This window comes from Manacus vitellinus, unplaced genomic scaffold (genome assembly GCF_001715985.3).
Source record: "Manacus vitellinus isolate BGI_N305 unplaced genomic scaffold, ASM171598v3 scaffold_27_pilon, whole genome shotgun sequence".
Taxonomy (NCBI): domain Eukaryota; kingdom Metazoa; phylum Chordata; class Aves; order Passeriformes; family Pipridae; genus Manacus; species Manacus vitellinus.
This window is the reverse complement of record NW_021940039.1, coordinates 6,400,093-6,416,886: the sequence shown is the minus strand read 5'-3', so window position 1 is coordinate 6,416,886 and position 16,794 is coordinate 6,400,093. Positions and strand designations below refer to the sequence as shown.

The window sequence follows — 16,794 nt, the reverse complement described above, 5'->3', positions numbered from 1 at the left end:
AAGCAGAACCACATCTGTGGGCTGAGTCCTTGGGTTATGTCATTAATGTGAGTTTTTAATTTCAGGGTCAGAAAGGTGATCCTGGGCTGTCGCCTGGAAAAGCTCCAAACGGGCAGAAGGTAAGATGTCACCCCGAGGGCACAGGCACCAAGAGCACTGTGTGCTTTTTATACACACAGAGGGAGCCTGTACTGCAGCCACAAACATCACAGCTGCTCAAGTAGACTTAAGACTGGAAAATAAGACTTAGCCCAGGCATTGACTGTGGCGCACTGAAGTGCCGCCTGCCACAGCTTTTTGTTGTCCAAGTGTTTATCCATTTAATGCCCAGTCTGCATCCCAAACTGAAGTCCCTGCTGCTGCAGGCACATGCCTGCTTGAGCCCAGTGTTTTGAGTAGCACACGTGAGGTACAGCCACACCGTGGCAATCCCAGTGTGAGGAATAAAAACCTTGAAGGCAAAAGAAGGGATGTTCTTGATGAGGAGCTGTGCTTTGCCCCACATTGCAGCCCCATCAGATTGCTGCAGCGAGAGCAGCCTTGCTGGTCCCGTTGGTGGGGGAAGGTAGAGGCTTCCCAAACCATTGCTCTGCCAAGGCATGGGCCCTGGTGAGGGTTTCCACCAAGGGCTGCTCAAAGCAACACCAAGCACCCAGCTGGGAAGGGTAGCTGCTTTCTGGGTTTAGCAGTGGTTAAGGATCAGAGTTCTGCTAATTCTTTTCAATAAGTTACAACTCCCATTTTTGCTGTTTCATGGATGAGTGATTTTTACTGAGGCAACAAGCCCTCACAGAAGTCTAGAAATGAACAGTGGGGCAATCAGGGCTCCACATCATCTACCTCAATTAGTTCTTTCAGTGGTGCCTGCACAATACTTGTTAATTCATGCCCAGGGCAGCAGCCTGATTCTGTTCCTTTCACCCTAAGTCTTGCTATAAATACACAGCTCATAGAAAGCATCAGCCATGAGGAGCTTGGGCCCTTCATTTGAAACCAGATGCCTCCACGAAGCGAAAGAGAGCCTCACAATTGCAAGGTGGAAGGTGGTGCTAGAAATCATTCAGAAGGCTAAGCCTGAAATGATACTTTTAACTTAACAGCACGAGATGCCTTTTGAAATTTCTGGTACACCACATTGGAGTGGCATCAGATGGAAATCGTCCACCTGCAGACTGTGGGGTGGTTTTTTTGCAGTCATGGTTGGTGTAAGAAAAGGAGAGATCCAGATCACCTTTAGCTTGTGTTAACAAGGCTTTATTCCAGTTAGCAGTGATAGGAGTAAGGAGTTTCCAGCAGGAATTTGGAGTGATGCCTAATTTTCAAGCTAGATACTTGAAAATCATTGAATTTCAGTAAGCAAGCACAGCACAGTGTTAGAGACTCTCAAGGGATTTTTGATCCTAATCTGAGGGGGCCGAAGTGGGTTGGATGTTGGAGAGTTCTCACAGCAGCGTGCTCATCCGCTCTGTGATGGCTTGGGTGTGCCAGCTGGGATGTGATGCAATCCCTTTTCAAAAGCACAGACCACTGAACAAACCCACCACAGCCTGCAAAGGTTCAGTCCGTGTCATATGGGCAGGTTAAATAATTCCACCCTCAGCACCATCCGAATGGGAGCCGCGGGCCGAGCCAGTGCAGTAGCAGAGTGTGAGCGCAGTCACAGCACTTGGCAGGAGGTACCTGTTCTTCTTACTGCATTTAGAAGCTAAAATTTCCTTGCCTTGGCGATTTCAATGCCTATTGAAAGGCGAAAGGAGCATGTGACTGAATGAGATCATTGAGGGGAAAAAAAGCGCATTCATTCTGCTGGCGAAAAGCTGGACTCCAGCAGCAGCTGCCATTAATTAACTGGGGTTATTATTTATATGAGCCAGTTAATAGAGATGTTGTTTAAATCTACACTTCTTAACCAGTCAAGTTTTGAAGAGTTGTGATTAGAACCAGAAATATCAATAGTTGGGGGCTGGTGACGGGAAAATAATTGCAGTAACTACACTGGGCACAGGGAAAATGTTGCTGAAAACTAATTGAACTTGCTTGCTTCCTGCAGGGAGACGTGGGCTTACCTGGTTTAACTGGGTTCCCTGGACCACCTGGTAGAAAGGTAAGAGTGTTCTTTTCTAGTCATTTAGATCAGTGTTTCTATATTAACATTTTCTCCTGTACCTCTGCCCAAAAGATTTAATTAAGTCCCAGCACCCATCCAAAGAGTCTTACGCCTGTTTCACAGGTGTATAGCCTGGGAGATAGGCTGAAGTAACCATCTAAAGTTGTACTAGCAAGACTATGTAAGATATGAAATGAAATTCTGGATACAGATTCTGTTCCTTCTTTGTGTTCCACGACCCTCTGCACCCTGACACTGGGTCTTCCTCAGCAAGCTGAATTTAGTTCTGGTGCACCAATGCATTAACTAAATGGATCTACAAGTGGCAGCAATACTCAAAGGCTGGATTCAGGACAGGTTTAGCATTCCAAGGAAACCTTGACTGTTTATCCTGGTAAAGCACATTTCAAAAAAGTATCTGTATGCTTTCCCTCTCTGTTTTGCTTGGAGACTGACAGCACTAGTCAGGTTTTACTTTATTTGTTTCTGTATTGATGCTTCAACATCATTAACATCACGAACAACATACTTATGCCAAGAAAAGGGTATGTGGGGATAAAGCACAAGATCCATCCCTGTCTTGCTGAGGCAGCAGTGTGTGTGCCTGTATCCAGGCATTCAAAACTGCACAGCAATACCTCAGCAAGTCATACCCGGAGCTCAGGTCTTTGGTGTATCAAGGGCATTTCAGTTGAGCTTCCAGTTCCAGGCTGTGTTGGTAGGTTGGTTTCTATTTTTTGGAAGCTGGACCTACTGCAGGGACCTGTTTGAGTGGGGCTCAGTGGACATGACTCCCCTTTTCAGTAAGCCAATATTGCCATAGCTAAGCTGAGCTGTTAAAATTAGCATCTTGTTTCAATCACTTCATCATTCAATGGGCCATTTGTGATATACTGTTCCTCAGGCCAATTAGCTGCACACAAACACCTACTCAGGTATGTTTTAAGACTCTGGGGAGAGAAAGAAGGTGTGGAGGAGGCTGAAAGAAACCCTCCCTTTCCATGCTTATTTGTTGTATGCTTTATGTTTCTGATATAATTGCCAAGAGTAGGGGCTGAGTTTATTTTTGCACTTCAAGGCTGGTCATGCTTGGGGTGCTGTGTGGAGTGGGAGTAATAGAGTGATTAATTACCCATCTTTTGCTGTCACAAACAAGTTCTAACTAATAGGGTGCAAAGAATACCATTTTCCTGGTATAACAGCTCATAAAACAAAACCTTGTGGTTACGATCAGCAAAATGCAATGTCAGGAGTGCAAGGACTCAATAGTGGAAAAATGGAGAAGGAATAGGAGATTGAACAAACATTCCCAAGTCCACCACATGGCCTTCACATCTGATCTCAGCTCCCCCAGGACAGGGCAAAGGCAGGGGTATGCTTCTGTTTCTTCAAGTAATGAGCAAGTTGGAGGTTGAAATTTTTCCTTTGGTGCAGCTTGAAAACAACCACCTCCCAGTAGCACTAGTCTGGCAGTGGTTTTGGTGTAACCTGGCTTTTATTAGCATCCTGCATTAAGGAAAAATTTACAGCTGTTGGAGAAATGTTTGGAAAAAAATCTTTTTTTTTTTTTTTTTATTTTAATCTGGATTCCCTGCTGACATTCTCCCAATAAAAATATGCTGGTGTTTGGCTGAAAGGGGGGGCAACATGTCTTGGCTACTGGAAAACAGCAACACCTTGGAAATGGACACCCCTCCTGCTCACTCCATGGAGGGACTGTGGAAAGTGCTCTCAGGGCTTTGATCTGAAAGCACCACGTAGAAACTTTGAAACAGGCAAAATATTTCACTAGGGGAAACAAAATACTTTTCCCACTAAATGAAGCAACTGGCTCAGTAGTACCAGCTGGAGCCACAACCAGCAGCACATGGTTTGGGATAGCACAGCTCCCACCGCAGTGCCTGCCTTGGGAATGCAGTGCCTGCCTTGGGAATGCAGTGCCTGCCTTGGGAATGCAGTGCCTGCCTTGGGAATGCAGACAGAGCTGTGCTCTGGAGGACTGGAGAGGTGGATCTCAGAGCACCCCCAACATTGTTTTACCTGCACATGTCTATGAGTAGATGAAACTGCCTTTGAAGCAGCAGATGTGATTCTCATCCTCTCCAGGAGAGCAAGTGGTGCTTTTGCTGACTTGGGAAGGGTGGCAGGACTTGGCTGTTCCCTCTCCCCGTCCCTCTGGTGCTTCTGAGGTGTTTGTGGGCTTTGGCTTTTGGTTGGGGGCTGCAGAGCACAGCTGCCTTGGAGATAATCTCAGCAGAGCAGCGTTACTGCTCCAGAGGAGAAAACAGTTATAGCAAAGTACACAAGGAAAAGCTTCATTAGAGTCACTCAGAGAGTAAAGACAGAGCTGGGAAGTGGTCAGTGCTCCAAAACATCCTGTTATGCAGGTCTCATTCACTGGCCTCTTTACTCCTCACGTTTCCTACCAAAGTGCAGGATGATCCCTTTTAGCTAGGAGAGAGTGGATTATAAATATCATCACAGATGAGTAAATCCTTCACTGGAGTGCAATTTCCTTTCTAAATCACAGCCCTTTGTGCTGAGCACCCTGTAATCATCAGGAAGTGTTCGGATAGAAGAGCAAATGCACTTGTTTTCATACCCTCTGCCCTGTCATTTTAGCACTATTTGAAGAGGATTTTAGCAGGTAAATAATCTCACGTTGCAGCCAACTTTAGTACACACAAGCTTTTCTGGTTTTTCCTCGCTATAATTAACCTGAGGCAGAAATAACTGTGGTGTAATATGAAGAAACACAGGTTTGAAGCTTCCCAGAGCTCAGTATATGTAGTGAGGAGGATATGTAGCGGGACACAACAGTGTCTACATATTTGACCTAAGTGCCATTCACTTCCTGTGACTGTAGGGATAGCAATGCAATGTTTGACTTCAGTTCAGGACCTGCTTTGGGCATCTCAAGGGATCATCATCCAACCAGCTGCTCTGGGTGGACATTGCAGGCTGGAAACACTTGTCCTGCAGGGACCCACTCAGAGCAGAATGGCTTGGAGCAGCCAACCCAGGCACCTCTTTCTTATCAGTGGAGCAAGTGAGACATGTCTAAGTGTTTGTATTCATGGGGCAGATTCCTGGAGAGGGGCAGGGAGTCCTGTCTGCTGGTCCCACACCAACAGCTGCTGAGGCAGTTCCAATTAGGAGCCCCTGGTTGAAGTGCTCCTGCAGCATTTGGAGAAAGGACCTTCGAGGTGACTCAAACAAGGGCCCACCAGTAGCCAGATGGTCTTTCAGGTCAGCCACCACCTTGTCAGGAGGTGCAGCTCCATCCAAAGTGTGGGCCACTGTACGTCAGCAAGATCAAGCAGGAGAGAACTGGTGAAAAGGGAATCAACATCTTTCCAGGCCAAAATGTCTGCAATAACAAGGAAGGAGGAATGCAGAGGGGAGCGGGCAGTGGCCAGCACGGCTGAGAGTGTTGCATACCACCGCCAGGGAAGGCTCAGGCTGCAGGTCTGGAATGGCCCATGGGAAGAATAAAAAAGCTGTTAAGCAGAGGTGTGGACCTGGAGGCAGAAACAGTTCCAGGTTCATCTGCTGAGTGGAGCAAAAGGCCAAGTGCTCAGTCACACCAGGGTCTGATGGTGATGGTTTCCAGAGCAGGGATGCTCCCCACAGGTTTCATGTGCCAGAGCCCTGGCTGGGACAGGGTGAGCAGCAGGGAAACTGAGTTACAATTAGTTGTAACCCATCCTGAAATCATTTTGTTATTTCTGTAGTATTTGTGCAAGGATTGTTCCTTGTTTATTTTTTCTCTACATTTGTTTCAAGTTAAATTTTCTGCCTTTTTTTTTTTTTTTAAATCTTGCTGGTAGCCCAGTTAAACAGTCATCTTTGTAACTGAGTATAATCTTTTGATCTGCTGTGACCCAGCTTGATGGAAGTGAGTTTGTTTTAAAGCTGAAGAAAGATAATAAAGAAGAGGGAAAAAAAAAATCTGTCGCTTGCAGAATTTACTCTGTGTTTGAAGAGACCTCTGGGTAAATCCAGGAGAAAGCAAATGCCCTTAGAAAACACAGTGCTCAGTCTGCAGTTAAACAGACTGCCCTTGTCCCTCTCTAGTGCCTGCATACCCCCCCCAAAAAAAGTACTGACAAACTGAAGTAGGTTTACAGAGGACCTGCGAGAATGATTTGAAGCCTGAAACACTTGCCAGCAAGCAAGCTGGATTGAAACTCATTCTAATTAATTCAGCAGAGAGAGCAGGTTAAGAGGTAGCTCACTCACCATTGTCATCTCACCATGACAAGATATGGTCTTGTCATATCTTGTAATAATTAGATTAGAAAAACCGGATGCTAGAGCAAGTTCAAGGTAGAAACAGAATTGAAGTTTCCTGTGACAGTAAATGGTTGTTTTGGTGTTTCCTGTGGCATTTCAGGCTCTAAAGTGAGAGTGAGTGCTCTGAAACACGAGTGACTCATGTTGGGTAGTCCCCAGTGTGCCCAAAGCCAACATTTAATCCTATAGGCCTGTGGTTTCCTGAGGATTAAGGATAGCTTTGCTCAAGGTGTAGATTACAAATAGACAGATCTGAGCATAGAGACCACTCTAAATGTGTTCATGGAGCAATTCTTGCTGGAGCAAGCACCACCCCAGACCCCAGGGGGACACACTGGCAGGTTTGGGCAATGCAAGCACAAAGCAGCACATTAAAAGTTTGCTTGATTATGTAATGCTACCCCATATCTAAAATCCTACTTCTCCTCAGAGTTTTACTCCCACCTGCAAAGAGGAAACCAAAACAGATTATTTCATTATATTTTTGTTTCTTAATACTCATCTCTTCCATCCTATTTTGACAGGGATATAAAGGCTACCCTGGACCGCCAGGTCACCCTGGAGACCAGGTGAGTTTTCCCAGTTCCCAACACTGAAACTTTAAGGAGGGATGGATATGCTGACTGGTGCTAGTTTGGCTCTGGTGCAGCCTGCTCCGTGTGGACAGCCAGCTCCTTCCAGGGAGCTCAGCATATTCTGGAATGTGCCGAGAGCTCTGGTGCTGCCACCAGACACTGACCCAGCATCAGCAACACGGTGGGAGGAGACTGCCTTGGACTTTGCAAATTTAATTTCTAATTTTTATTGCTCAACCATATTAAGTTTACTTGGGGGAAAGAAATACCAGGATAACCTCCTCCCCCTTTATTTGTCTTCGTACATTAATTTCACCTGGAGTTTACCAACCACATCATGTTAAGTACTAACATGTAATTCCCTTCCTGAAGCCCATTCCCCTTCTCCCCATTTCTCCCCCTCTTTATTTGGTTAAATATGATGTTTGCAGTGCAGTAAAAAAAAAAAAAAAAGGCAATGAATAGCAGGCCCTGTTAGCAGCAATGTTAAAGGATATTATACATGAATCCATTTAGTTTTGAAGAATTTTGGCAGTGCTTCCCCAGCAGTAAAACGGTTCCATATGCCAGATATAGATGCAGCCTTACACCTTCTCTTAGCCTCCTTGTTTCAGACTATCTGCTGCTTTCCCTGCAGATGGAGGGGGAAGGAGAAAGCCATGCTCAGTGCATGGATCCTATTGACTTTGCTTCTCTGGGTTTTCCCCCCCCTCACTAATTTATTCCACTATCTATCCTTAATATTTTTTTCCTCTCTGTAAATGTGCATCAGGTTCCACCTCCTTTTCCCCCAGCTCAAAGAATGGAGCAGCTAAAAATGCTTCCCAAGTGGGACATTCACCTGACCTTCTGTACCTTTTCTTTTTTCTTTCCAAAGGGAGAACGAGGACCAGCTGGAAGTCCAGGTGCCAAAGGTTATCCTGGCAGGCAGGTGCAGTAAATCTCATCGTGCTGTGCACAGACTAGGGATTTGGGTGTGCAGGTAGCTAAATATATGCCCTGCTAAATTCATGCCCCACTAAAGACAGTGCAGACCTCTAGAAAATGTCTGAGGATTTGAATATTTGACCCCTGAATATTTTCCTTCTTCCCTCCCCAAGTTGCTGTATCAATGATGTCGTCTTTCAAATCTGAAAGGCTGTTAGGAAATGTTTTGTGCCTATGATAGATAAAACTTGAATTTCTGCAGCAAATTCTGACAAAATTTTGCTTCAGTGTAACAACAGGGAAAAAAACCCCACACCAGCAGAGCAAAGAAACACACCTGCAAGCTGCTAACCTGGAATGGAAAAAAGTGTATTGTCAAAGAAGAAGATTTAGATGAACTCTCACTAGTAAAATGCACTAACATACACATATCTAAACACCTGTAAAATTATGCATGGACCATAAATATATAAATCACATTTGCAGACGCAGGAAGATAGTGAGAGTAAAGCAAGTCTTTGTGTGCATTCTGGAAAAGAAATTCACAAAGACAGCTACAGGAATGGAGGAGTGTGCACTGGAAAATGAATCAAGGTTGGACACTTTGCTGTCTTACTGATCTAAGATGCTGAGTAGTAGAAAGGAAATAAAGAGAAAGAATTTGTAAGACCTTAAATGAAATCTGTTGGAGGCAAGAGATCCAGCTCTGTAACATTTTGTGGTGAAATGAGATTGTCATGGTTTTCTAAAATGAACACATAAATGTTCGATTCTGCCACATTTATCTTTAAGCTAAAAGACCAGGCAGATGTCAAAAAGCCCAGGGGCTCTGTCATGAGTCTTTCAGGCTTATCGCGAGTTCAGATGTGAGATTTTTACACAGATGTCTCCAGGTTATTGGATTAAATGTGAATTAGATCTGCAGAAGAAGTCTACATCCCCCTGCCTCAGACTGTCAATAATGTATGGCCCATTTTAAATTGAAAATTAAATTGACACCTTGCTTAGCATGCTGGAGAGTGCAGATGGCAGAACTGGATGGGATCTTTATGCACCTGACTAAATGCTCCATTCATACCCTGAAAGGCTCTTAGAGATGTGCATGCCAAAGAGTCTCCTAGGTGTGAATGCATGTTAGATGACTAACAAGAAGAGGTCCAAGGTATTTTGGACAGACAAGGTTAATGAATGCTGTTCAGCAATTCAACCCTTCAGATAAGCAGGATGAAATCTGTGCCTTGACATTCGAAGAACAGAAATACCTTCTTAAAATGTGGTTTGGGTCAGGAAAGTGACATTTTTTCTTTTTTTTTTTAAGGCAGCTTTTTTCAGCATATCTCAATGCTGTGTGTATCCAGCATCAGAGCTGTTTACTTTACTGAGATTTTACTACTTGTTACTCCTGTCAGCTGTGCTGGCTCTGCAGCCCTGGGAGAGAGTGCTTGGCTCGGGTTTGGTTTGTGCATCACAGGCAGGATTGTTAACTTCACCCTGATGCCTGAAATCTTTGGCAACAGTGCAGGGGCCAGGAAAGAGCTCAGCCCGATTTCACATCCCAAGCTGAGCCTGCAGTGCTGCCAACTGAAGAAAATATGGATTTAACCTTTTTTTTTTTTTTTCTGTCCCAGAAAACCCCGACAACATTTGGAACTAGAAAAAAAAAAAAGTGATCTGGAAACTTGCTAAAGATGATAAACATGAAAATTCATTTTGCATTTTTACAGTGTTGTTCTTCTGCAGTACTTTAAGTGAGCAGCAACAGGCATAGAAGTAGAATGGGAAATGTATTTTCAATTCTTTCCACGGCTGTTGGTGCTGCAAAGGGTCAGAGATATCACAGTGCCTGCACTGCTAAGTGACTTTCTAGGCTGCAGAAATTAGAGAGGCTTTTTCACTGCATCAGTGTTCCCTAAACAGGTATTGGAATACATTTGCCATGGATATGTTTAGTTAGGCAGGAAAATGAAAGGAGGGCTGTTGAGCACAGAGCATCGCTGTGTGTCACATCCGAAATGTAATGCAACCTCTGGGCTCCCCACTGCCACAGCCCTTGTGGTCTTTATGACCAGAAATCTCTACTCCAGCCCCCGGGAAGGCTCACTACGTGCAGCAGTCTCAGGTTCTGCCAGGTCCCAGCTCACCAACAATGGGAGATTTGTTATTTGTATCATTTTGTCCTTTTTTTCTCCTTTGTTGATGCACCTTGGACTCAGCGCTTAAAGCAGAACCACACAGGGACGGTGCTGGGGGGTTGGCACTGCTCGTTATTTTAAGTTAAATCTTGTCCACATTTGTCTTTGTTTTTTCCCTTCTGTTCTAGGGTTTACCTGGCCCCATAGGGGAACCTGGCCCAAAAGGCACTCGGGTAAGCAGCCTTTCATTTGCCTTTTCTCTGCTTGTTTTTTATCAAAGCCTCCTCAAGAAACTTTATACTTGATTTTGCAATCCTGAAACTAGTTACTTTAAGTTGTTGGATTCAGAGGGTTTGAGCTGTGCACTGCTTGTTTATTGAAGCACTGCTAAATTTTTTGAATTATACATGGAATCTACCGTGATCAAAGTTCCCCTGTAGAGTGCTGGTGATAAAGTCAGAGCTCACATTGCAGGAGGGGAAAGAACAGCTTACAAATTCCTACCAGAGCCTGCAAGCCCCATCTCCCCAAGGCCTCTTCAGTTTCAGTAAGTGTGGTTCAGTGGTCTTTGACCACGCTGCACATGGGCTCATTTGGGTACAGTCCTGGTTTGGGAGTGATTTATATCATCATGCAGAACAGCAAGCCAGCATCTTGAAGCCATGTGCAAATACAAACAGTATCTCCTTCCTGCCTGGTTGTGCTCACCAAATATAATTGCTGGGGGTTTATTCTTACTGCAAAGGACTTTTTTTTTATTACCACTTAAGGCTCTTGTTAATCACATTTTGTTCTTTTCCTGCAATTATAAATTCACAATGAGATTCCAAGCCAATAAAATCCCCCATTTCTCTAACATGTGATACTTTCTCTATATACAGTAAATTCAACCAGCTGGCTTTCATCACTAGGAAAACTGCAAGGAATAAACAAATGCTGACCCTGTAGCTAGCTGTATTCCTGAGCTGGGAAGGGGGATGGCACGTTCAGTGTCCTGCAGGAGAGAGGAAGATCCAAGAGCACAGATTGCTCACCTCATTTCTGCAAGGGCTGAAGTTTTTCCTTGATGCATCTCTTTCACTGCCCTATCCAGGACCTTGTGTAATTATCGTGTGTGAGATGTGCAGAATGTCAGACTTGGAAATTATTTTCCACTCTGCACCCCTGAGTGCTGAGGACTGAAATATTTGTAAATACCCAAGAAAGCTATTTCTCAGTTCAGCTGCAGTCAGTCAGAATTGGGTATTAGGGTGAGATGTACACGTCTTGTGGATTAAGTAAGCCAGCTCTGGACTCTTCTCCATCTTCCACCTCTATTTTTTAATTCTGCAGGAAGAAGTTCAGGAGTAATGTAATTTGGTTTGGGATTCAGGAGACAAAGACAGACAGGATCATTTTAATGTAGCAGTATTTCCCAGCTAGGCATTATCCCTAAAGGAAACACAACCTGAAGGGAGTGATGGACTGGTGAAAAAGTTTGGTGGCGTTGGCAGTAAGAGATTTAGTGATGACAGAGAAAGAAAGATGAGAGAAGATCAGTGTTAGCACTTGGCTCTTGTATAACAGTGAGGTGCCCTGCTGAAATCCACTTCCTCTTGATTCGGCATGTTTGGCACAAATCAGTCCTTTGCAGGGGCCCAGCACACAAGGTAACTTTGTCCTGACTGCTGAGCAAAGGGATTAAACACAAGGCTGCCATTGTGGCAAGGGAAGGGGGAACGTGGCATTTTATGCAGCGTGTCTTGTCTGAGCAGGATCCCAAGGCCACAGAGAAATGTGTGGAAGGAGCAGGTTTTATGTGAAACACGTTGGTGCAAAGGAGGTTTCCTTACAGCTAGGTGTCAGAGGGTCTGGATGCACAAGATAAGCCTCACATATGGATCCAACGAGCCTGGAATGGCACATTCAGCCCCTCCCAGCCCAGGCAGAGCCCTCGGTGCTTTGGGGTTTGCACAAGGTCTTGGTGGTGTGACAGAGTGTGCGGGGACAGGCTTTGGGCAGAGCCAGGACTCGCTCCCCTCGGAGCCCTGGTGCCAGGAAAAGGGGTTTGCCTCAGAAGGGGCTGCATTGTGCGACCTCCAGGTGACAGAATACAAGCAGAAAGGGCTTGGTACAACAGGACAGCTGGAAATGATTGCCAAAGGCAGGGAAAGAGCCCTTGGGGAGACAAAACGAGGTGTAGGCCTGTGGATTACTTTCGCTCTCACTCTTGCTAACCTTGAACCAAGCTCCATTTCCCTCAGGTACACTTAGAGCCAGCCCAGGTAAGGTCTCTTCTTGCTGGCCTCTTCCTGCCTGGAGTCCTCATGATCCCTGGTGTGAGGGTATGTGCCCTTGGACTACATCGTGGAAGCCAGCACCATGCAGTCCATGGGCATATACACTTGCCTCAAGGTTTATTTCATCACGGCTGCCATTGACCAACGCTGGAGGTTGCTCTGCTGTCCAGGAAAGACAGACTGACTGGAAGCTAATGGAGGAATGTATTTTGACTACTTGTTTCCTCTTTCCTTTAGGGGTATATTGGTCTCCCAGGATTGTTTGGGCTACCAGGGGCTGATGGAGAACGAGTGAGTATTTTGTGAAGAAAACCTTGGTGTGTTGGTTGAATGCAGTTCTTCAGAGACTGATGTAACCTTCCCTATCCCTTGTTCCTGAGGAAAGAGATGAGCACACCTCATGTTTAACTGTGCCTTCCTTAGCCTCTTCCTACCCTGTGTCCCTGTATAATGCTGACATTCAGCTCAGGAGAACCCAGGCTTCAGGCAGGGCCATCAGATCTCGCTGTTGACTAGAGAGGAGTTTTTCTATATTTCTCCTGCACTTAAAAGTTTGCCTTCCTCCTCCCACTGGCTAGTTCATCTTAGTGGGATGGGGTGGGGTGGGGAGAATGCACGTAGAAATTCCCTGCTCCCACAGGAGTGACATCCCAGCCACGCTGTCTCAGCATTTTGGATGTCCAACTGGGGATGTCTGAAAAGAGCCTGGCTCTTGGAAGGGAGAGTGTCTGGGGTTTTCTGACAATGGCTTTCCTTCCAGTTGGATTGAGTTGGGGTGGGGGCAGGCAGCTGTGGCTGCTGTTCCCATGTGTCCTCCCTTCCTCCCATCCCTTCCCCAAACCCACGTGTTCAGAGCTTTGCAGGACCTCCCTTGCTTTTTTGCTCTTCGCCCCCACATCCCCCACCCACCTGCCCTCTTCCCATCCAAGGACCCAGCTCTTCCCACCACAAGAGCTCCTAAAGAATGTCGCTGGAAGATGAAGACTGTTCTATTCCAGCTTTTTCTCCCTCAAATGCAATCTCCAGAAACGAGAGGCCCCGGGAGCATGTGGGAGTTGAGAGTGTGTGTGCCTGCCTGGGAGGGGACTGCCCTGCTCTGTAGCGACGCTGATTTAATGCTTGTATAACTAAATAAGAAACACAAACACGAGTTCTGCAGCGACTGCCTCGGCGGTGGCCTTCACTCGGTTCCAGACCAGTAGCTTAATGACTGCTCCTGCTAAGCACAGCCCCAGCCTGCTGCCCTGGGTGGGGATGCTGCCTGCACGTGTCCTCAGGGAGGCCGTAGTTAATGGGTGAAGGTTAATTGTCTTCTGCTCTCGCAGCTGACTGCGAGTAGCTGACATTTTGATTCCCGAACAATGCCGCAGTCATTAGCCTGTTTTGCATTCTCCTTTCTCCTCTTGATTTGTTTTGTATTGTTGGTTGGCCGTTTGCTTTCTCAACCAGACGTATTATTATTTTTTTTTTCTCTGTGTTTTTTTTCCTTGCAGGGGATCCCTGGAGTTCCTGGGAAGAGGGGCAAGATGGGTAGGCCGGTAAAGTTTTTCCTCGTCTATTATGCAGACTTTGTTGAATGAAACTGGAAAGAAAACATCTGGCTTTTGGCTGGGTCCCTCCATATCTTCTGATGGGAACTAAAGGGGAGATCAAACAAACCTTTCCCTGTCTTTCTTCTCAAGTAGGAAGAAAAGCGAAGATAGAGATACTGTTATCTTCCTTTCTTCCACGCTCTGCCCACTCCGTGTTCTTTTTCACACTTATCTCCATGCTCCCTTGGGTCTTACACTTCTCAGATTCTCTTCCACAACGTCTTCCCCCCTTGTCCTCCCTCTGGTCAGCCTCTTCCCTGGATGCACCTTTTAATTCCCAGCCATGATTGCAACATTCCAGGTGTCCGTACTCGCTCTGTTACATCTCCTGATCTGTACTCTCACCAGCCCCATCCCGTTTGCTTCTTCTTACTGTGACTCTCTCCAACCCTTGTCCCATCCTGCTTTGTGTAATGCAAGATAGGAACCTTTTTGTCCTTGGTGGTGTGATAGATCAGGGGAAGACATGTTTGAGGAGCAAGGAGATCAGGTAGGTGTGAGAGCTTGGCCAGGAGGAGGAGGTGTTTGCAGGTAGGGCTGAAGACAAGGTGGGAGCTGTCAGAGCTGCATAGAAGAACGAGGAGGGTTGTTCTGACTGTATCAAAAAGCAAGAGCAGGTGGGGAAAATGTTGAAGTAAGCAAAGGAAACAAGGAAAGGACAGAAGTAAAGCCTTTCCCACATCAGCCTTCTTCCAAGCAGTTCTGCATGTCTCCTTTAGCAAACTGGATAAAGTTTTTTTCGCTCCAGGAATCGGTACAGAGATCAGACACGTTGGAGCTCTGTTCTATCTCATTGCCTTTGCACCTTGTCCTTTGGTTAATCTGAGTTTGTCTCGACCTCTGGACATCATTGCACTCACAGGCTTCCTGTGAAACGTCCACTCACCCACACACGGAAAAATCCAGTGCTTTCCCCTTGTCCCTCTTGCATGCAAAACGTGCTTCCCAGGAGTCCCACGCCTACCACTTGCTGGTGCTCCCACTGAAAAAGCCATGCAAACATCCCGAGAGTGCCACGTCCATCCTGGCTGTTCTTCTCTGCCTGGGATGGGGACAGGTCAAGCAGATTCTTTTGGGGAGTCGTGGAAATCTGCACCAGATCTTATGGTTTTGCAAGGGGCTGGTTGCACCAGAACCCCCCGTGATGAATAACTGCAGGGCCCGTGGATGTAACCATGACTCACTGGCCAGGGTAAAACAAACACAGCAACTGTCGTTAGGTGCAGGGGCTCTGCTCTCTGCCTCAGTTCTGCACAGAGCACACTGCAGTGTTCCAGCTGTTGGCTGGCCAAGATTTGTAATCTTCCAGGCAAGGGTTTTTGTCTGGCGGTCACTGTTACGAGCAAGGGGCTCCCCTGAGATCAGCGGGGAACCTCTCAGCGTGGAGACGTTTAGGCTGGGATCTAGAGAAGGGATTACATGGCTGAGCATGAGCACCATTGTTCTGCTTAGCTCCTTCAAAGAGTTTGGGCTCCATCCCTGTTTTATGATATCAGGTTTAATAAGAAATCTTGAATGGACCAATGCTGCTGATTTGTACTTCCAAGCGTGAACAGAAAGATTAAGTGACATCCAGAGTTATTCAGGAAATCACTGGGAGAATGGAAAGCAGGAGCCAGCTGACCTGGTTCCCTTCCCAACATTTATCTCCTGGCTGGTGCTGTCTCCCAGCTGGTTTAGGGTGTTTGTGAGCCTTCAGAGATTTTTCTGGTCTGTCCCATCTCTCCCATCCCCACATTTGCTGGCGCAGCTGCTGTTCCTGTGCTATCTCAGTGTTGTCATTGCAGGGGAGAGCACTTGGAAGCCCTTATTAGGTGCCATCACAGCTGGTAAATGCTCTGGAGAGTAGGGAAGGAGTTGATATCACACATATTTCTCTACCTAGCTTTGTCTGGGTGAAATGCTGAGCTGAGGAGGAGCAGGGGGCTGGGGGAGTTTGCATGTGACACCGTGGGCCTCTGAGAATGATGTAAGAGGGAATGATTAAAATAGAAGAACTGGACATGAGTCAGATCTTGAAATCCTTCCAGGGAAGTTAAGTTTTGCAGAGCTGTGAGGGACATGGTGAGTCTGTCGTGGAAGCAGTTGACTCCACCTCCCTGCCCAGCATCAGCGATGCGGGAGGCGAGTGCATCCCAACATGTGGGCCCTGGAACGCTGGAGAAGGAGAGGGCTGAGGGTGGGCTGGGGGGAGAGCTGTGATTGAAGTCCAATGCACAAAGGAGGCTGGAATAACATCTCCAGATCTGAGTGTTTTAGGGGTGGGCTGGAGAGCTGGGTCTGAAGTGGCTGGTCGCTTAAACCTTCGGTGTTGCCAATGCAGTGGCTGATAAGAATGGCTTTTATGATGTTTTTATGGATTTTTATGGAGTTCAGTTGAGCAGCTGATAAAAAAAAAAAAAGAGGATAAAAAAGGGCCTATTGGTGTGAGGGCAGCAGGGCTGTGGTCAGCACCTTGCTGGGGGAAGGAGTGAGAGAAGCTGTTGTTACCCTGTCTTGCCATGCACAGACAATGTGTCAGTTCTGGTTCATCTTTAGGAAGGAGCTGAGCTGTCACTGAAGGAAATGACCCATGGGAAGAGCAGGAGATAGAGCTGCTTCAAGAAACATCAAGCTGCAAGTGCTGTGCTTTTCTTACATTGTGGGAGATGGGTAGCCACAATCAGAAATATCTGCACTGCAGATTGTATTAAACTTCAAATAGCGTGGAATACTTTCAGAAGTTCCTAAGCCCTGCTAGAGGAAAAGACTTTAAAGCAAAATTTCAGGAAATATATCCAAAGAGCTTTGAGCTCTTTTTTAGTTAATTTTCATTTTTAATGTGTACTTATATCTTTCTTCATCCAGAGAATATCAGTGCTGCACCAGCGGTGTGGTTTTTGCTTA

At 46.1% G+C, this 16,794-nt stretch overlaps 1 protein-coding gene across 1 annotated transcript in view; it reads left to right on the top strand.

The window, feature by feature from the left end:
* Positions 1-16,794, top strand: part of COL27A1 (collagen type XXVII alpha 1 chain) — a 145,185-nt gene that overhangs the window by 37,932 nt on the left and 90,459 nt on the right. The window contains exons 6-12 of the mRNA XM_018074444.2: positions 66-119; positions 2,051-2,104; positions 6,928-6,972; positions 7,856-7,909; positions 10,226-10,270; positions 12,554-12,607; positions 13,810-13,854. Of these exons, the coding sequence (XP_017929933.1) occupies positions 66-119; positions 2,051-2,104; positions 6,928-6,972; positions 7,856-7,909; positions 10,226-10,270; positions 12,554-12,607; positions 13,810-13,854 (351 nt within the window). The remainder of the gene's footprint in view (positions 1-65; positions 120-2,050; positions 2,105-6,927; positions 6,973-7,855; positions 7,910-10,225; positions 10,271-12,553; positions 12,608-13,809; positions 13,855-16,794) is intronic.